We start from the raw sequence: 21,817 nt of genomic DNA, 5'->3' as shown, positions 1-21,817 counted from the left end.
CAACAAAGGAGGGAGCCAAAGGTGATGACGACTACATTGTCCACACACCTCACATGCTCCTGAGGGATATTCTGCATGTTGCTGATCCTGTCACCTCTCCTGTCTCATCTGCCTGCCCTGGCAGGGGGATGTAGTTTAAAACCCTTCACTATGCTCACTTCAGCTGCATTATACTGAACCCTGCTTGGACTCCACTTGCAGAACCACATAGTTTTCAGGTCTCCATATCGTAGGAAAGATTGAACAGGCTGGGACGAGTTTCTCCAGATAGGAGAAGGCTGAGGGGTGACTTAGAGGTCTTTTAAGATGATGCAGGGATTTGATAAATGTACAGAATAGGTTTCCATTTGCAGGGAAGATCAGAACCAGGGGCCATAAATAAAAGGTAGTCACTTAAAAATACAATAAGGAATTCAAGAGAAAAGTGATAGTAAGCCTTTATAAATCACTAGTTAGGTCACAGCTGGAGTATTCTGTCCAATTATATGTACGACACTTTAAAGGGGGATGTCAAAGCCTTGGTGAGTATGTGAAGATGATTAACTAAAATGTTACCAGGGATGAGGGACTTCAGTGATGTGGAGAAGCTTGGATTGTTCTCCTCAGAGCAGAGGAGAAGGGGAGATTTAATAGTTGTTCAATATCAGGAGGGGTTTGGACAGAGTCGATGGGGAGAACTGTTTGTACTGGCAGCAGTGTCAGTAACTAGAGGACACAGATTTAAGATAACTGTCAAAAAGCTGGGAGGGAGGGACGAGATGAGAGTTTTGATGGTCTGCAATGCAGTGCTCGAACAGTGGAGGTAGCAGATTCAATAGCAACTTTCAAAATGGAATTGGATATAAACTTAAAGAAACATTTACGAGGCAATGGGTATAGAGGAGAGTGAGACTAATTGTCAATCCTTATCTCTATAATAAAAGCAAAACACTGCAGATGCTGGAAATCTGAAATAAAAACAGGAAATGCTGGAAATACTCAGCAGGTCTGGCAGCATCTGTGGAGAGAGAAGCAGAGTTAACGTTCCAGGTCAGTGAACGTGCCGTTCTTAACTGTGACTCTGATCCACACTCACCTCCCCAGGTCACCCACATCTGGAGAAAATTACTTGTTTAAAGGCTTGAAGAAAAAAAATCACACCTAACTCCAGGGATCCATGACCACAGTACTGCAAATGACGAGAAGTGCCAATGATAAAAAAGTGACAAATAATTTTATTGGCTCTTGCAAGACTAACCGGACGCACACACAAACAGGACCATTTTTTCTCAATGAGAGATCAGACTAAATTCTCGAGGTTCAAGCAGGTAACAGATTCTGCAAGAAAACAAAAAAAAAACACGTCATTAGCTTCTGCTCCCCTTCCCATATGTTAAGTACATCACCAACCACTACCCCCCACACACCCCGTTCCTCCATATTTAAATCCCCTCTGCCTTGATGCTGTAACTCATACTGAGATGGTGAAAAACAAGAATATTCCCAAACAAGGTCTCATCGCTGAATGCAAAATGTGGCATGAGCCACTGGAATAGAACAATGTTTGAAAACCCCGTGTGTGCTCTCCACAAGGCCCTATCTAACTGCAGTAAGGCTTCATTACTCTATTACTCCAATCCCTTTGTAATAAAGGCCAAATACCATCGAATACTTTCCTAAGTGCTTGCTGTACATGCATGTTAACTTCCGTGATTTATATACAAGGACACCCAGATCCCAGTCTCTCACCGTTTAAAAAATATTCTGTTTTTCTACTTTTCCTTCCGAGGTGGATAACTTCATATTTCTCCACTTGTATTTTATGTGCCACATTCTTGCCCATTCGTTTAACCCAAGTCCTTTTGCAGTTTCTTTGAATCCTCCTTCCAGCTTATTTTCCCACTTAACTTTGTTATCGTCAGCAAACTTGGATACAATACGCTGGGTCGCTTCATCTAACTCATTGAGATAGATAAATATATAAATAAATAGCTGAGGCCCAAGCAGCAATCTTTATGCTTTTACAGTCAACCAACCCAAAAATGACCTATTTATTTATTCCTACTGTTTTCCGTCCATTAACCAATCCTCAATCTACGCTAATATATTCTCCCTCATCCTAGGTGTTTAATTTTGTTCAATCGCTCTTGTGTGGCACCCTATGAATATATGAAGAGAGATTGGGTCGATTAGGCTTGTATTCACTGGAGTTCAGAAGAATGAGAGGGGATCTCTCAGAAACCTACAAAATTCTAACAGGGCTGGACAGACTAGATGCAGGAAGGATGTTCCCGATGATGGGGGAGTCCAGGACTGGGGGGGTCACAAACTCAGGATAAGGAGTAAGCCATTTAGGACTGAGATGAGGAGGGATTTCTTCACCCAGAGAGTGGTGAACCTGTGGAATTCTCTACCACAGAAAGCAGTTGAGGCCAAATCATTAAATATATTCAAGAAAGAGTTAGATATTGTTCTTAGGGCTAAAGGAATCAAGGGATATGGGGAGAAAGCAGGAACAGGGTACTGAATTTGGATGATCAGCCATGATCGTATTGAATGGCGGAGCAGGCTCGAAGGGCTGAATGGCCTGCTCCTGCTCCAATTTTTCGACGTTTCTATTGAATGCTTTCTGAAAATCAAAATACACTACATCCACTGGTTCCTGCTTATCGAACCTTGATGTCACACCCTCAAAGGATTTGAACAGATTTGTCGTTGTGTGAAACAGCAGAATAGACCAGTTACCACCACATTCTAACCTGGGTCCACGCTGTTTGACTTTCCTCCAATACCCGTAGAACCTTACCTCTATGCCTTGGGAAACAAGGAATGCACAATTAATGCAATCCTGAATTAGGAAGGTACCAGCTGGCCAAAAGCTGCGACACTGTCGCAGAAACTGATGAGATCATGGGGAAAGGTATGCTTATGCTTGCTGTGGCCTGGTCCAATGACGATGCCTCAGCTAACTGGAATAGCTCTTGCAGCAGCAAGCTCCTACTGCTGGAATCTGTGCACTATTCTTAGTCACTGTAATCAGGATGCTGAAAATAGGGTAAATCTCCAGGGAGTCGGAGTGAAAGTTGGTTCTGTGTGTTCTATAAAATGGCCAGAGCTACAGAACCAGGACATTCAGATTTTTAAAAGGCAAGGGAATCAAGAAAAATAGAATCTGACAGCACAGAAAGAGGTCATTCGGCCCAGTGTACTTGTGCTGGCTCTCTGAAAAAGCTATACAATTAGTCCCACTCTCCCTCTCTTTTTTTCCCATCGGCCTGCAGTTTCTCCTTTTCAAATATCTCAGCCATTTCCTTTTGAAAATCTGATTTCACCACCCTCTCAAGCAGTGCATTTCAGATGACAATAACTCACTGTGTAAAGGAATGTCTCATCTCCCCCACACTGGCATTTTGCCAATAACCTTAGTTGTGTCCCTCTGGTTATCGATCCTCCTCCCAGCAGAAACAAACAGTCTCCCTACCTACTGTCAAAATCCTTCATCATTCACTGCTCTAGTAAGAACCACCCCAGCTTCTCCAGTCTCTCCACATACCTGAACTCCCTGAACCCTGGTACCATTCTAGTACATCTTCTCTACACCCTCTCAAAGGGCCAAGACATCCTTCCTATCTGTGTTGGCAACTCAACTATTTGTTATATCTAGTAATGACTTAGCGAACACAATAGAGAGCCACATATCCAAGTTTCCCCAATGACAAAGATTGATGGTATAGTAAACGGTCTAGACAGATGGAAGGATAAGATTAGAGACATTGAAAGATTAAGTGAGTGGGAAAAACTGTTGCAGATGAATGTGTGAGGTCGTCCATTGTGGACCCAAAAAAAATAGATGTGAGTGTGTGTTTTTTTTAAAGGGTGAAAAGCTGTGGAAGGTCAAAGAGATTTAGGGATCCGTGTGCAGAGATCACTAAAATGTTGAAATCAGATACTAAAAAAAAAATATCAAAAAAGGCTCATGGAATGTCAGCCTTTACAACTAGAGGTTTAGACTATCAAGGGGAGGAAGTTTTGCTACACCTATATAAAGCACTGGTTAGACCACACCTGGAATACTGTGTACAGTGCTGGGCACCACACTTTAGAAAGGATATGTAGGCCTCGGTAGGAATGCAGTGCAGATTCACCAGAACACTACCAGGGCTCCAAAGTTTCAATTACGAGGACAGAGTACATCAACTCTGCTTGTATTCCCCGGAATGTAGAAGGTTAAGAGGTGATTTAATTGAGGTTTTTAAGACTTGGAAAGGAATTAATAGGGTAGATAGAACCATTTTCCACCAGTGGGGAGGTCAAGGACAAGAGGAATTCTTAAAATCAGAGCCAGGCCTTTCAGGAGAGTAATGAGGCAACACTCTTCACACATAGGGCGGTAGCAGTGTGCAATTTGCCTCCAGAGAAAGCAGATGTTAACTCCATTGATCATTTTAAATCAGAGATCAAGATTTTTACCATAGGTATAAAGCCTTCTGGAGCCATGGCAGGTAAGTGGAGTAAGGATAACCATCAGCTGTGGTCTCATTAAATAGCAAACAGACTCTAGGGGTTGAATGGCATACTCTTTGCTCCTATTAGCTTAAACCTTATGTCATGATCGCTATTGCCTAGGTGTTCCCTCATGCTTACTTCTATCTACTCTGGTTCATTTCTCATTGCTAGATCCAGCAGTAATTCTTCTTGTGTACTGGGTAAGAAATGAGTCCTATACACACTAAAAATTTTTTTTCCCTTTTTCCTTGTCAGTACCTCATCATGCCAGTTTGTTCAGCGGTAGCTGAAATCTCCAATAATTATTCTTCAATGTATTTTTGCTCATTTCATAGATTTGCTGACATATTACTCTCTCCACTTCCCTTAGAATACCCCTAATAACGTGATCGATCCCTTCTTGTGATTGTATTCTATAACTGCCTACTCCTCATCTGTTAGTTACCCTTGCTCCTTATTTTGGTCTGACCTTAATTCTCATCTCCCATCTCTTTCGTCTTCAGGCTACTGTTATAGCCACCAGATCTCTCCCCCGTCTTACTGGTTTAAAGTCTTATCTACTGCTGTTCCCTCACAAGGACCTTCTCCCTGTCCTTCACTGTAACATGGACCATGAAAGTTGGATCTTTCCCCCTCCCTTTCCAGGTGGATTAAGGGGGAGATGGTGTAGTGGTAATGTCACTGGGCTAGTAACCCAGAGGCTCAGGATAATGCCTTGGGGACATGGGTTCGAATCCCACCACGACAGCAGGGGGGATTTAAATTCAGTTAATTAAAATCTAGTCTCAGTAATGGCGCCATGAAACTACCATTGATCGTCAGAAAAATCCATCTGGCTCACCGATCTCCTTTCAGGAAGGAAATTTGCCGTCCTTACCTGGTCTGGCCTGCATGTGACTCCAGACTCTTAACTGCCCTTTGAAATGGCCTAGCAATTGGGGATGGGTAACAAACACTGGCCTCACCAGCAATGCCCACATCCCATGAAAAACAATCCTATCCATCTTAATTATCGAATCCCCCATGTCCATAACCTTCCCATTCTGCTTCTGTCCTCTATTCTGCCAGGGTGCACATTTTAGCCATTTCATCCTTATAGGTAGCAAGTACGTTACACCTGTTGGACAGCACAGTGTTTGCAGCACCTCCTTCACTGCCTCCCCTAGGTTCTCCTTACTCTGCTGACCGCCAGTCATACCTTCTCCTTCCTGTACTTGGGACTTCCTCGGAGGTGTGACTGTACTCTGGAGAAATCAATCCAGATATTCCTCCTACTCTGTTGCAATGTATTCCAGCTCAAAGCAGAGCTATTTTCTGCAGGTATAGCAATCCAGGATAATGAATTAAGATTAGAATTGGCAGCACTGGCCGTGTTGCAGGACTGCAGTTTGAGAGAGTCTGGAGACAGATTTGATGGGAACACAAATTGGAACTTCTTGTGCTGGCTGAGGCTCCATGGAACAGGTCTGTGCAGCCCACAGGTGATCCCAGTTTAGAAACCCTTCCCTACTATGGCTTCTACAAGGCATGGTCAGACAACACATGGGAATTCAGTGTGCACATGTATTACAAAGGGTATGGCTAAAGCAACAACCCTGATACTAGCCTAAAGGGGATTAGCTCCAAGAAAGCTGAAAGAAGCCAACATTTTACAGACTAGAATAGCACTAAATACTAGAACTCCAAAACAGACTGCTGGAAATGTGCAGCTACTCAGTCAGTCGCGGAAGGCTGTGATTACAGTGTGACATATTTACATAGACACTTTCCATTCTAACTAAGTGTCCTTAAATGTTTTATCACATTAAAAGGTGCTATATAAATGCAAGCTGTTGCAGACATTAGAATTTATACAAAGACACAACGTGTGACCATGGGACCTGAATAAGTCTACAATCCTAATTTATCATTCACCTGGAGACAGCACTTGCTCATGACTAACACCACAGGAGATCAGAGTAACAATACAGTTACTGTGTGCACTGCCCAGTCCTTATCTGACCATCATCGTTCTGTGACACTGTCAGACCTGCAGCAGCACACTTCTACCACTTGATAGTACATCATAGGCTCCAGATCCCCCACACCTACATCTACAGCATTACCAATGCACAGAGGGGAATTCACCTTGTACTGACTTACTGTGTGTGCTTTCTAAGGCCGTAAGTTATCTTTAATGGGTACAGTGAAACAGCAGGTGGCTCACATCCAAATGCTAAAACTCTGCTGCACAAACTTTACACCACTGTGCGCGCAGGGGACTGAAATGGTGTCATTCTGCATGTGAGTGCACATGGTCATCCCAGTAATGTCGAGTAATCATTTCAGGAGTGAGATACCTGGCACACAGCAAATATACTTCACCTTACCTTTCTGGATCTCCATTTATATTAGCTGTACTGCACCACTGGCCACAAGAGGAGCAATTGTTCTGTATCTCATCAAGTGTTGGGATCCTTCCTCCAAATCAACAGTGTACTCCCTGCAGGGGAACCACAAATATTGAAGACTGAGAGAGCTCAGTGGCTACAAGGATTCCTATGTGCAGGCAAACCCTGCTTGGAATCTGAACATAGGCCATACCGTTCAGAGCCTGCTCCACCATTCAATATGATGATGCCTGATCTTCTACATCAATTCCACTTTCCCATCCAATTCCCATATCCCTGGATTCCGAGTATCCAAAAGACGTCTTGAATATATTCAGCAACTGCAATCTCAACCTTGAAAATGCTCAATGACTGTGCATTCACAGCTCTCTGAGGTAGAGAATTCCAAACATTCACAACCCTCAGTAAAGAACGAAGTGGCTGACCCCTTATCCCGAGTCTACGAAGCCTTGTTCTAAACTCTCCTGCCAGGGAAAACAGCCTGTCAGCATCTACTGTGTCAGGGCCCTCAGAATCTTATGTTTCAATGAGATCACCTCTCATTCTTCTAAACGCCAGGGAGTATAGGCCCATTCTATTCAATTTCTCCTTATAGGACAGCCCTCTCAGCCAGGTAATCGATCTAGTGAACCTTTATTGTATCAACCCCCCCCCCACAAAGTATGCCCTTCCTGAGGTAGAGAGCAAAACTGTACACCGTCCTCCAGCTGTGGTCTTACCAAAGTCCTGCACAATTGCGGCAAGACTTCCTTACTCTTGTACTCGAGGTCAACATACCATTTGCCTTTCTCACCTCATCCTCCAAACAACTTGCCAATTTGACATGTGCAGTCTATATGAAGACTCAAGTTCCCCACAATTAGTGCATTGCCTTTGATACAAGTTCCTCTTACTGCTTCTTGAACTCTGTCCAACTCTGTAACTATACTTCACTACTCCCACCAGCATTTTGCTTCTCATTTCTTATCTGCACCCATGACGATTCTACATCCTGCTCTTCTGAGTCAACATCCTTCCTCACTATTGTCCCTAATCTGTTCGCGGAACATCAAATAGCAAGACGTATTTAGTTCCAAACCTTTGTCACCATGCAACCACATCTCTCTAATGGCTCTTAGATCAAACACATTTATCTCTATTTTTTTTTATTTTAGAGATACAGCACTGAGACAGGCCTTTTGGCACACCAAGTCTGTGCCGACCAACAACCACCCATTTATCCTACATATTCACATATTCCCTACCACATCCCCACCTTCCCTCAATTCTCCTACCACCTACCCACACTAGGGGCAATTTACAATGGCCAATTTACCGATCACCCTGCAAGTCTTTGGCTGTGGGAGGAAACCAGAGCACCCGGAGGAAACCCACGCGGTCACAGGGAGAACTTGCAAACTACGTACAGGCAGTACCCAGAACTGAACCCGGGTCGCTGGAGCTGTGAGGCTGCGGTGCTAACCACTGCGCTGCCCATTTGTGCCTTTAATTTTAACTTTTAACCATTTTCCCCTGATTTGACCTTATTCACTGGGGTGCTATTACTGTTAAACTCTGTTCCTCCCTCCATCAAACTCACCGCATTGCTCTGTGGCCTTGATTTCTCCCTTTAGGATTTATAGGTTTCCCCTCATCTGAACTCTCCCATTCTGCCATTTTTAGTTTAAAGCCCTCTCTACTCTGCACAGGCATCAAACCCGACAACACCTGCCCACAACAGTCCTCTCTCCCCAAATGTGAAGACTCCAATACAAAGCATTTTCTGACATAGTGAAGCACTTTCAGTGCAACCCACTAAATAATCACTGATGGGAGGCAGTGCTCTCTACTGAGCAAAACAGCAAGAGCACCTTTACAATGCCTTAGCCTGTTTTTTTTTAATGTCGGCGTCGACAATGCACTCCAGTCCCTGCGGTGCCCACCGGTCGCGGAAGGCCTCAAGCGTACCGGCGGACACCGCATGCTCCTTAGCCTGTTGAGTTTTTGATCAGAGATAGGGGCAGACAGGAACAATTGAAACAAAAAGGTTTATCGGAATTAGGGAATGCTCGAATTAAAGCTGTAAAAATCTAGAAATACACAGCGGGTTAATCAGCATCTGAGAAAGAGGAAAGACAGTGTTCTACTTCGGGTGGAGATTCTTAGTGAGAACCAGTTCTGACAAAGCCTGGTAATTCCAGATGCCAATTGACCTGCTGAATGAGTCACACTGCCTTTATAAAAATGGGAAGGATTTGCCTTTTTTTGCCTGGAAGTGGAAGATTTAAGTTGTATTTCTCTCATGAGTATCAGTTGCTCTTCATGATCCTCGGTCTCAATCTTAAATCTGGATTTGAAAAGCCTCGCTCAAACCTCAGCACTTACTGTGGACACAAAGCACCACCTGCTGAAATATCATGACACGGTCAGATTTTCTTACTGCCAGTTAAGGCAGTAAAACACATCTAAACAAAGTCAAAGACCGAGAAAGACTTCATGCTCTCCCCGAGCTCCCCAAGGTAAGAGGACAAACTGCTCTCCACTGAGAAGACTCAAATCAGTAGTCAGCACATGCAGATCACACAGAGAGATCAGTGTGTAGGACATCACTTCCACAAAGTTCAGATCTTACTAGTCATCTTGCAGAATTCATAAACGTCACTGCCTTCACTAAATTATGTTTTGTTTATAAACACAAAGTTGCCCTTCAACATAGATTCCATTCCTAATCAATCTCAACATTAGTGATGCAGGGGGTTGTAAAGCTTCAAACGCACAAAGACCATTAGAATTCAACCATTAGCAACCAGCCACACTAATGCTTTCGAAAATGAACTTCCTATGCACTGCTGGGGTGACCTCCTCTACACTGAGGTGGCTGATCTCAGACCTGGCAGGGAAAGAAAGGAAGCCAGCCAAAGTTCACACTCCTAATGACTAACGAGTGACCCTGCTGATAAGTGTGAGGATAGCAGGTAAATTTGGGATGACGCGCGGCTGTGATGCCTGCCATAGTTGATTAGCCAGCCGCATTGTCCAGATTCACACTTTTAAGGACGGGCTAGTTGGACAAGAGACCAATGATCTGCAGTCACCTGTGGAATTAAAACAAAGCAGAACAGATTGGGAGAAAGATAATTCTGCGTGGTGCACAAACTCGAAGACTGAGGATAGTCCTGTTCATTCAGACGTGCTGTCAAACAGCAAGAGAAGATTGAAACTGCACGTACGGCCCAGGCCCAGGCCCAGGCCAGTACAAGATCAAACATGACTGGCCAGTAGTCATGTCAGCCGCTGTACCTGGCCCAGACAGTATGGATTAATGGTTCATAAACTCTGTAGAAAAGATAAGGGCAATCACTCCAACATGCAAAGGAATGAATCCACAAAGATTGGATCTCCCACTGCACAAAATCATACATTCGAAGAAAGCAGAGGTGAAAAAGGGAAAGCCACAGCAGTAACAACTAGCATTTAGACAGTGCCTTTAACATAACAAAAGGTCCCAACGCACTTGCCAGAAGCTGAATCTGATAAAAAATAAAGCAAGCAGGAGTTGTCATGCATCACTGCTCCATCTTCTGGTCTCTGTAACAACATTCATTGCCATGACTGAGGTCACACTCCCGTACAGGTTCGATAAAAACTAGAACAGGATTTAAAATATAAGGGAAACAGAATCGCCATAGGTATAGTAAAAATCTACCATTCCCTCCCTTGTTTTGATGACGATTTTGTGCTAATGGAATGAAATGCAGTGATGGGACACTTGTCAATGTTTTGCACTCAGTGTCTGCACTAAGCCTTTTTAGATTGGTCAAGCAAAATATAAATGCAGCATGAAGCTTCCTCTTTCCCATCCAGTACTCCCAAGTCAGGTACAGAATGGATTAGATGCAGAATAAATGGTCAGAATAAATAATGAGATGCAGCAGGACAAGTCTGGGGCTCCACACACACAAACATACAAACACCGCAGGTTCATTCTCTAGCTTCTGTCACTCCCAAAGATACAACTCTCTGGGTAGCAACTGCTCCCAAACCTGTCCTAGCAACAAACCTTCACACGCGAGTCCGATTCGATGACACTCTGCTGCATTGTCAGTGGTGCTGACTTGTGTAGGAGACATTAAACTCAGGCCCCGTTTACCCGTTAGGTGGTTTAACGTGGATGTTACTGATTTCAAGACGCTAGAGGAACAGAAAGTCTCTGCCACGTTCTTCCTCAAACCACCCAAATAGGCCTCACACAACTGTGCTGCCTCTGGGATTTCACTATGCAGAAAATGAATGTTGCTTTGCCGACTTAATATTGTACGTGAAGCATTTTGAGCTGTTTCGGAGAAACGTGCCAAATTGCGACACAAATGCAGGTCTTTCTTTCTGCCTCAAAGTCTAACTCAACCTTCTTCTCTTCCAGTATCAGCATGGATGCACTTGACAGACAGCTGTCAGAGATGGCGATTAGTGATTGACTGCAGCAGCCAACAGTGTCTGGGGCTATCATGGCCTTCACTGCACACTGATGTTGGTGCAAACACAAAGTCCTCGACAGTTGCTGCATTTCGAAAACCCAGTTTGCATACGGCTTGTGTCAATTAAACTCTATCTAATGGCAAGCCAGTATCTCAGGACTGCACATCCAACACCACTTCTCTCACCTCTGATCCTCGGTCTCAGGTTCCACTAGGATGTTTTCCTGTTTTTCCTTCACTCGCAGAAAGACAAAAGAATCCAAGTTGGGTTTGGGAACTGAGGCAGAAAAATGAACAAGTTCGATTCAAACAAAAAAAAAAATCAAAAACACAGTTACACGTACACAAACCTCACTGAGTAGCAACCAGGCAAGTGTGCTTCACTCAACACAGAATTAAAGACTTACAAATGTCTTAATATTAAACAAGACAGTATGAAAGGCAAAATTCAGAATGCAATGCTTCCCTGGAAGTGAGGAGATCCCCAAAAGAGCCAACGGTAATGAAGAAATTAAGCCATTTCTATTGAAATGACTCCTCCTCCTCCTGCTCCCTCCCCCACACCTTATCCTTCTTTCAATTAAAACATTTTAGTACAGAAATGGGGAGGCTCGACAACAGAAAAGCACTCACCTGCTTTTAAGAGGTCCAACGGTTGCAAATTAGGAGGCATGTGTTTCAGGGCAAGGCTCTTCAGGTGGGCCTCACAATTTGCCCTGTATCTGTAAAGCAAATAAATCAATGGTGGGGCAGTTCAGTGAGGTCAGATCACTTCAGTAAGCAACTCATGCAACAGATCTCTATGGCAAGTTAGTTTCCAGAGCAAGCTAGCAATCCCTTCCTCCCTTAGGAGATGTTCCAGCCCTCTGCCTCAAATAACATGGTGTGGCTACTAGGGAACCAATAGAGTCAGAGTTATACAGCACAGACACAGGCCCTTCGGCCCATCCTGTCCATGCCGGCCATCAAGCACCGATCTATTCTAATCCCATTTTCCAGCACTTGGCCCGTAGCCTTGTATGTTATGGCATTTCTCCGACACAGTACTCCAGTTGTGGCCTAACTAGCGCGTTATACAGCTCCATCATAACCTCCCTGCTCTTATGTTCTATACCTCGGCTAATAAAGACAAGTATCCCGTATGCCTTCCTTATCTTCCTGTGCTGCTGCCTTCAGTGATCTATGGACAAGTACACCAAGGTCCCTCTGACCCTCTGTACTTCCTCGGGTCCGACCATCCATTGTATATTCCCTTACCTTGTTAGTCCTCCCAAAATGCATCACCTCACACTTCTCAGGATTAAATTCCATTTGTCACTGCTCAGCCCATCTATATCGTCCTGTAATGTAAGGCTTTCCTCCTCACTATTTACGACACCACCAATTTTTGTGTCGACAGCTGTAAGGTCCACGTTTACTGTGCTGCTTCACAGAATGAGCAGTCTCTTCCCATTCCCTCATTATTACCACATACCTGTTTAGTTTTTTGCTCAGATATTTATTCATCTCCCTTTCAGAAGCTTTTATAGATTCTAGTTCCAATGCAGTGGGGCAAGTCCAAATGCCAATCACTCAGCATTAAAACTTTCTCCTCACCTTTCCACTCATTTTCAATTATAGGCTCAAGTTTAACAGCAGACAAGTGGAAAATAGTTCTTTGCCATTTATTTCATCAAAACTCCCAACTTCGATGGCCTCGGGATCCCCGACTGAGCGCTCCTGTTCTGATGAAAACAGCCCCAGTCATTCCTCATAAACAAAGCTTCTCTTCCCCAGTGTCTGGACAGAGAGAGAAACAGTTCTCACTTGTGAAAGGATTGAAAGGATTTGAAGTGTTCGGTAAGAGAAGCAAAAGTGACATGAGGAAAAACCTTTTCACACAGTGAGTGGTTAAGGTCTGATACGCACTGCCCGAGAGCGAGAGTGAGTGTCACCTCAGTAAACCTCATGTATCAGGAGTGGGAATGAAGGCTGATTTTCCTATCCTCACCTGAGAACACAGAGGCTAACCGTACGTATTCACCACTCTCCTGACGGAGATCAGTTAGCAGACTGGGTAATAAACCTGGAACTGAGTGAGAACTCAATCACCAGAAGCCACTGGGAAGCCAAGGAAAAGACCCTTTGACTGAGAGTTCATAGGAACAGCGGAGGCCATTCAGCCCCTCAAACCTTTTTCACGATCCAATGAGATCATGGCTGATCTGCATTTCATTTCAGCGGCCTTTGTTCCATATCCATCGATAGCCCTAACCAATAAAAATCTACCCACCCCAATCTTGAAAGGTTCAATTGCAGACATCCTGGGAGAGACAGCTCCTTGTAAAATAAACACCAGTTCCTTTCCATTGCTCTGACAGCACTCACTCTTGTACAAAAACGGCTTCTTGTGGAGACAGGCAGGAAGGGTCGGCCTCAAGACGGGACTTCTCTTTCTCCAAGATGTGAGGGAAAAACTTCTCTATCTAGAAATCGGTGGGGGGATGGGGAAGGCGAGAAAAAGCATGAAGTATTTCCTGAGTATTTTAAAATGAAGAAGTTAATTTTCAAGCAAACTATGAAGATCAGAATGTTAGGACAGCCAATCTATTCACCATACAAGTTTTTTTTTCTGTCAAAGATGCTTGATTGCAGAGTAAAAATACACTGCTCACCGGGCATGTTAACCTCACTGCATCCAATCATTTGCTCACAACACACCAAGCAACTCCACAACTAAAAACAAACATGACCATACAGGACTTTGTGCTAACTCCCATATTTCTCTTCCTTCCCACTGCTCCAGTTCTCAGTGTAAAAACACTTTGTATTGAGGAATTGGAGACATGAATGCTGTACCTTTTGTAACCGTGATCTCAAGTAGCTACTGAGGATGTAGCGAATCCTCTCCATCTCCATTCGGTGAATGGTGACTTTCAGGTCTCCTTTCTTTGCTCGCTGAAGGTTCTGTTCCTGCCAATTGCATTAAAATACACAGACACAATAAAACATCGGTCTCCCAACCATTTACATTGATATAAAGAGCAGTTCATCAATTTTTTTTAAATTCTAATTGATGTGTTGGCCTGGACACTAAGCATCAAGAAACTGCAATGTATTAATGACTACTTAATCTGTTTAAATGTAATGGTGTTGAGGGAAAACTATTGGTCAGGACACTAAAGGAACTCTCTTGTCATCTTCAAATATTGCCTTCACATCCAGCCAGGTAGTTAGACAGGATCAGGGTCTAACATCTCAACCAAAAGTGCTGCACTGAAATGTTCACCCAGACTATGAGCTTCAGCCAACAACATCCCCAAAGCAGGCACTAAATGAGACAAATATGCCCCACCATTCCATTAAACAGGAGGGAGGGGAAAAAATCTCAAAGGAAGAACAGCAGAGACAATGGATTGTGGCCTTGATTATACACATCTCAGACATACGAGGGAGAGCCATGGGTCAGATATTGTGATCAGTGCTAATGATGGCACATACACTTGGCCAGAGACTCTCTCTGGACATTTGCACTGGACCAGCAGCAATTAGACATCCAAAACAGGCTCAACAGGTGATCTGGCACCTGTGCAAACAGGGCATGCAAATGGTGCATCTCCTTAACCAGACTGAAGAATCCTTAAATGAGCAGCACAGAGTCTGAACCAACAAGTGTAAGTTAGAATCATTCATTCAACGTCAAATCATGGAAAGAAAGGAACATAAGCAAGGAGTCAGGAGGGCTAAAAGGGGGTTATGAGAAGTCATTGGCAAACAGGATTAAGGAAAATCCCAAGGCTTTTTATACGTATATAAAGAGCAAGAGGGTAACCAGGGAAAGGGTTGGCCCACTCAAGGACAGAGGAGGGAATCTATGTGTGGAGCCAGAGGAAATGGGCGAGGTACTAAATGTGTACTTTGCATCAGTATTCACCAAAGAGAAGGACTTGGTGGATGATGAGCCTAGGGAAGGGAGTGTAGATAGTCTCAGTCATCTCATTATCAAAAAGGAGGAGGTGTTGGGTTTCTTGCAAAGCATTCAGGTAGATAAGTCCCCAGGGCCTGATGGGATCTACCCCAGAATACTGAGGGAGGCAAGGGAAGAAATTGCTGGGGCCTAGACTGAAATCTTTGCATCCTCATTGGATACAGGTGAGGTCCCAGAGGACTGGAGAATAGCCAATGTTGTTCCTTTGTTTAAGAAGGGTAGCAAGGATAATCCAGGAAATTATAGGCCGGTGAGATTTACGTCAGTGGTAGGGAAATTATTAGAGAGGATTCTTCAGGACTGGATTTACTTCCATTTGGAAACAAACAAACTTATTATCGAGAGGCAGCATGGTTTTGTGAAGGGGAGGTCGTGTCTTACTAATTTGATTGAGTTTTTTGAGGAAGTGACAAAGATGATTGATGAAGGAAGGGCCGTGGATGTTATCTATATGGACTTCAGTAAAGCCTTTGACAAGGTCCCTCATGGCAGACTGATACAAAAGGTGAAGTCACACGGGATCAGAGGCGAGCTGGCAAGATGGATACGGCATGTTTGCCTTCATTGGTCGGGGCATAGAGTATAAAAATAGGCAAGTCATGCTGCAGCTGTACAGAACTTTAGTTCGGCCACACTTAGAATATTGCGTGCAATTCTGGTCGCCACACTACCAGAAGGATGTGGAGGCTTTGGAGAGGGTACAGAAGAGGTTTACCAGGATGTTGCCTGATCTGGAGGGCATTAGCTATGAGAGAGGTTGGAAAAACTCGGATTGTTTTCACTGGAACGACGGAGGTGGAGGGGCGACATGATAGAGGTTTACAAAGTTATAAGCGGCATGGACAGAGTGGATAGTCAGAAGCTTTTTCCCAGGTTTTAAGAGTCAGTTACTAGGGGACATAGGTTTAAGGTGAGAGGGGCAAAGTTTAGAGGGGATGTGCGAGGCAAGTTCTTCACACAGAGGGTGGTGAGTGCCTGGAACTTGTTGCCGGGGGAGGTGGTGGAAGCAGGTACCATAGAGACGTTTAAGAGGCATCTTGACAAATACATGAATAGGATGGGAATAGAGGGATACGGACCCCGGAAGTGCAGAAGGTTTTCGTTTAGGCAGGCATCAGGAATGGCGCAGGCTTGGAGGGCCGAATGGCCTGCTCCTGTGCTGTACTGCTCTTTGCTCTTTTAAAAAATGGGATTGAGATGAGACAGAAAAAAAACATCTTCAAAGATTTTTTTAAAAATCTCCAATAGTAGTTCAAATCTTGGAAAAGTTACTTTTCAGGGCCAGAGAGGTTGTTTGGCAGTTAACATGACCTAACACGTCGTGAAAAATCCACTTATGCAAGCATGGACAAGCTGCGAGTTTTTCTGGCATATTTAGTGGGTCAATTCAGCAATTTTACTTGTTCCATGCATTTGAATGTCAAGTCTCTCAGTGGGGTATAGTGAAGACTTGGGACAGGGACTTCCTGACTTCTGCATTTAACTACACACAAGCAGACGCTCGGAGTTGCTATCCAATTTATTCTAATAACAGTAAGCTGATAGCACAAAGTCCGGGCCATTATTTACATCAAGTGCACATTGCTCTTGCTAACTTCCAAGTGGCTGTATATCAGGAAGCATTGATGGCAACTTGAAGTGGAGAAAATTCAGCACACCGATAATACTTGGCTCCTGCAGATCTTAAAAGAAAACAGATTTGCAGAAAAGGACATCCCTCCCCAGTTGGTAAATACACTGCTAGCTGTGCTCGGGCATGCGGTCTGGAAAATCCCAGGCCTGCTCCACAATCTGTGCCAACAACTGACATTATATTTTACAGGAAGTCAGCTGTGGCTACGCTCCACATGGTAATGTATACATTCGAATTAGTGTATAGCCATGTAATGTTAGAATTCATTTAATGTAAAGCACATTTCTAGTCCCAATTAACAAAACTTTGAATAATGTTCTACTGTATTTTAACCCTGGAAGGTTTCCACTGCATGTGCAAATTTTAGCTCACACCAACCTGACCTGAAGGTCCTTTCTCCTCAATACTCCTCATCCTTACAAGGAGGGGGCTTCTGATGCAGGCTGAATATTTAGGAGAGGCTGTTAGAGTGTTTTAGCTGTTTTTTGTGAAAATAGGGGGTCCATTTTTTTTTTTAAAAAAAGGAAAGCGCACAGATCAGAATTTCATATAATTGAACACAGGAAACAGACATTCAGCCCATCGTGTCTGTACTGGCTCTTATCCAATTAGGCCCACTCCCCTGCTCTTTCCCAATAGCTCTACAGATTTTTCCTTCTAAAGTATACATCAGTTCTGTGTCTTCTGGTTATCGTCCCTTCAGCTTGTCGAAACAGTTTCTCCTTATTCAATCCTATCAAAGCGATTCAAGGTATTGAATCCCTTTATCAAATCTCCCTTAACCTTCTCTGCTCGAAGGAGAGCCATCCCTGTTTCTCCAGTCTCAACACATAACTGAAGCTTTCTGTCCCTGGTACCATCTTAGTAAACCTCTTCTGCCCTTTCCCTAAGGCCTGACATCCTTCCTGAAGCATGGCACTCGGAATTGTTTTATAAACATTTAGCACCACTTCCTTACTTTTGTATTCTATGCCTCTATTAATAAAGCCAAGAACTTCAAATGCTTTTTTTGTTTTAAACACAGTCTTCTCAACTAGTCCTGCCACCTTCAGAGATTTGTGAACATGCATCCCCAGATCGTTCTGCTCTTGTATCAGTTAGTTCATATTGCCTCTCCTCGATCTTCCGACCAAAAATCTAGCACTTCTCAATTCTCTGCGATAAATGACAACTGCCTCACCTTGCCCATTTCGCCAGTCTGTCCGTACCCTCTGGAGGTCTGTGACTATCCTCCTCACTGTTTACTACATTTCTGAGTTTCATATTATAGGCAGATTTTGAAATTATGCCCTGTACACCCAAGTCTAGGTTATTGATACATCTCAAAAAGAGCAGTGGCCCCAACACCAAGGGAACGTCACTGTATACTTCCCTCCAGTTTGTCCCTCAGCCAATTCTCTATCCAGCTGCCCCTGTACCCTTAATCCCATGGGCTTTAACTCCATTAACAAGTCGATTATATGGTACATTATCAAAATGCCTTTTGAAATTCCATAGACACATCAACCACAGTCCGAACAACCTTGATTACTTTATGAAAGAACTCGACCTAGTTAGTGAAACACGGTCTGCCTTCAACAAATCCACCCTGATTGGCATTTAGGAACCCATATTTTTCCGAGCACCAACGACGTTTGTCCTGGATTATTCTCTCGAATAAAACTTCCTGACCACTAACGTTGGACTGACTGCCTGTAGTTGCCAGATTTATCCCTCTCCACTGTTTTTGTTTTGAACGGGGTGGGGGGGGGGGGGGTGCCATTTGCAATCCTCTTCCTCTGGCACCTCCTCCATATCCAAGGAGGATTGAGTCACAAGTACAACTTTCTCACTGCTCTGGACCAAACATCAGTCACAGAGCGCACTAGTAAAAGAACAGCCATCAGCTAAATCTACAAAGAACAACGGTTCAAGAAAAAGGTTCAAAAGCAGAGATTTAAGAAGTGGCATGAACCAGCTACACAATCCTCAACTCAATGACAGATCTTAAACGGCTCAAGGCAAGACTGGATAAAAAAAAAAAAAAATCGGCCCGCAGTTTCACTTGAAAAGCCATCACAAATCACTGAGGAACTCTGGCGCAACCATCTCTCTAAAGTCAACTGGACGTGGAGAGGCAGAAAGCAACTGAAAGGATAGCCAGAGAAGCCAGTGGCATGACAGTCAGCATTACCTCCAGTACCGGCCTTGTGATGCGTTCAACCTCGCTGCAGCAAACTGTTCTGGAAACTTCTGCCAGAGGGACTCGCCTTTCCCGTAGCGGAGCAAGAAGAGTACCACTCGAAACCTAGGATTTTCTCTTTGGTTTATTGGTTAAAAATGAGCAGCTGTGATGTTTCAAAAAGGTTACAACTTCAAATGTGATCCTGACTGACTTCTACCCTTTCTCCCTTCTTAATTCCCTGATCCAAATAAATAACCCTTAAAGTAAGGGAAAGGATTTGATTTCATTTCACTCTCATCCTTGAAATTGGAAACAACTTCAAAATAGTTTGGTAGTGTTTGAGGAGAGCTATCGTTGTAGCACATATTAAATAGGTCTGCCCAGTCCAACAGAACATTAGGTGCACACAAGTGTAAATCAGGCAGGATTCCTCTGCCTGGATCATTTACAGTGATCACTGATGGAGTGTGAATATCAGATAGAGTAGATCAAACCATAGCTGTACTCTTCACTCCCCATGCTTCAATCGTCTACTGGCAAAGGAAGACCAGCCAGGGGATGAAGTACCAGACAGTGACCCTTACCCTTTGAACCACATCACATTGAGAGCTAGCACCCTCATGAGAGAGAATAGAAAACCTTGTGCATTTTATTTATTGCCAGCGGAGAAACCAGAGATCCTTTCTGCGGCTGGCAATTGCAATCTCAACTACGCATTGAACAGATGCCACCTGCTCTCCCCCAAAGAAGCCACCATATTGTTACCATGTGGTCTAGCTGTTCCATTACACATTCCACAATTTCAGATTTATTTTCCAGAAGGTCAGGAGAAAACTTCTCATTCAGCCAGGCCTGTGTGGAGATGAAAGAGAAACATGATTCGGGTAGCAGACTTGAGTTCAAATTGAGTTTAATAAATAGACTAAAATCAACAGTGGCATTAAAACCCTTCAGGGGAAATATGTTCCCATTGGTGACTCGGATCACACTACATGGCTGTTAATGGTCCAATGCTAACAGAACAAAGCTCCGAAGAGCTAAGAATGGGCAATCGGGGTAGCTGAGCCCAGTGTCAGTCACATTCCCAAGATAAATCTGACTGAGAAATCCCTCAGCCAGTCCTCTGTGAGGATAAGTGTCAGGTTAACAAGGACTGCTGGCACCAAACGGGCAGACTAGGGGAGGAGCAACTAGACTGCACATCCGATAACCAGTGGATTTACTCAGCACTGCATCATTTAATATTCCTCAGCAGGCAGCACACTCACTGCTGAGCCAGAAGGTTTTGTGTTCAACTCCCACTCTGCGACTTGCACACAAAACAGTGCAGCACCGAGGGAGTGTTGCACTGTCGAAGGTGCCCTCTTTCCAACGAGACGTCAAACCGAGGCCCCGTCTGCCCTCGCAGTTACATGCAAAAATACCAAAAACAGGGCACGATTCTGGAGAGGAGCAGGGGCACTCTCCCCGGTGCCCTGGCCAATATTTATCCCTCAAAATCAACATCACAGAAACAGATCATCTGCTCATTATCACAATGCAGTCTGTGGGATCTTGCTGTGCACAAATTGGCTGCCACATATAGTACATTACACTAACTACACTTCAACCAGTACTCCATTGGTTGTAAAGCACTGAGCCCTCCAGTAGGTACTATACAAATGCAAGTCTTTCCTTTCCTTTCTATTTCACAACAGCTGGAAGACTTGCATTTGTATAGCACCTTTCATGGCCTCCCAAAGCGCTTTCCAGGGTCCAGGGACTCACCTCCTCCAATTTGCCGATGAGCTGCGCCGGGGTGAGAATCTCCTCATTTTCCTCATCCGACTCTTCGAACAATTCGAGCTCCCCCTCGGCCATATCTGGGCTGAAGGCCGGATTCAAGCGCTGAAAACTCCCGCCAAGGCCGCCACGCACGGCCATGACGTCACCGCGCTACGCAGCGCCGCCACCGCTGTGACAATATGAAGCGCCGCCATATTTGTTAAAGGCGGAAGAAGGTGTCAGCATGGCCAGTCCATTGGAACGGGGCAAAGATTTGACCTATTAGATTATTAATGCCCTCAGCTTTTATAACTTTGAGTTTGTTCTTTTGTAATTTTTAAGCTTTTATCCGCAACACGCGAGGAGGCATTCCTTGTTTTCTCGTCACAAACGGCCCCCAGACCTGACTTCACCCTCACTTCAATTGCACTTGCAGTGCAGGGTGAGATTGACCAACTTTTAGTGGTCAGGGGAAGCTCAGGTTACGTATGAACCGGGGAAGGACTCTGCTTCTTGCTACATTTCATCAAATTTATAAAAAGGTTAAGACAGTAGGCGGCAAGTTAAGACCTTTCTGACTGGAGGCTGAAACTTATTCTGTGGAATGTTTCATATCAAAGGTCTCAGATAACCAACCAAAAATCTTTCAGTGATTCTTAGGTGTTCACGAATTAGGAATTCGTCATATTTTTGTGCAAGTTCCCCACCAGCAATTCATCTCTTCCATGTCTGAAGGTGCTAATAAATCTTAAAGGCTGGTTGCACAGATCATAATGCAATATCTCACCCAAGCAGTTATCCATCATTTCTCAGTATGCATAATGAATGTTAGGAGACTGTTTGACTGTGGATAGCATCACAGGAAAGAAGGGAAAGAAATTGAGGGGGTGGGTAAGGAAACATGATTAAAAACCCAATTTTAGCGACTGGGCAGATTACTGGTAAATTACATTCGCGCCA

At 44.1% G+C, this 21,817-nt stretch overlaps 1 protein-coding gene across 2 annotated transcripts; it reads right to left on the bottom strand.

Moving 5' to 3' along the window:
* Positions 1-1,196: 1,196 nt before the first annotated feature.
* Positions 1,197-21,031, bottom strand: gins4 (GINS complex subunit 4 (Sld5 homolog)). 2 transcript variants are annotated; one of them, XM_068023381.1, is made up of 8 exons: positions 20,861-21,031; positions 19,859-19,945; positions 14,168-14,281; positions 13,697-13,794; positions 11,963-12,051; positions 11,516-11,606; positions 6,855-6,967; positions 1,197-1,317 (listed from the first exon to the last, which is right to left on the bottom strand). In XM_068023381.1, the coding sequence occupies exons 1-7, from the start codon at positions 21,014-21,016 to the stop codon at positions 6,871-6,873; spliced, it is 732 nt and encodes a 243-aa protein (XP_067879482.1). In that variant the 5' UTR covers positions 21,017-21,031; the 3' UTR covers positions 1,197-1,317; positions 6,855-6,870. The 2 variants fall into 2 exon arrangements, with proteins under 2 accessions (XP_067879482.1, XP_067879483.1); XM_068023382.1 differs by lacking the exon at positions 19,859-19,945.
* Positions 21,032-21,817: the final 786 nt, after the last annotated feature.

This window comes from Heterodontus francisci, chromosome 47 (genome assembly GCF_036365525.1).
Source record: "Heterodontus francisci isolate sHetFra1 chromosome 47, sHetFra1.hap1, whole genome shotgun sequence".
In the NCBI taxonomy this organism is placed as follows: domain Eukaryota; kingdom Metazoa; phylum Chordata; class Chondrichthyes; order Heterodontiformes; family Heterodontidae; genus Heterodontus; species Heterodontus francisci.
The sequence above is the reverse complement of the archived record's forward strand: the minus strand, read 5'-3'. Positions and strand labels throughout refer to the sequence as shown.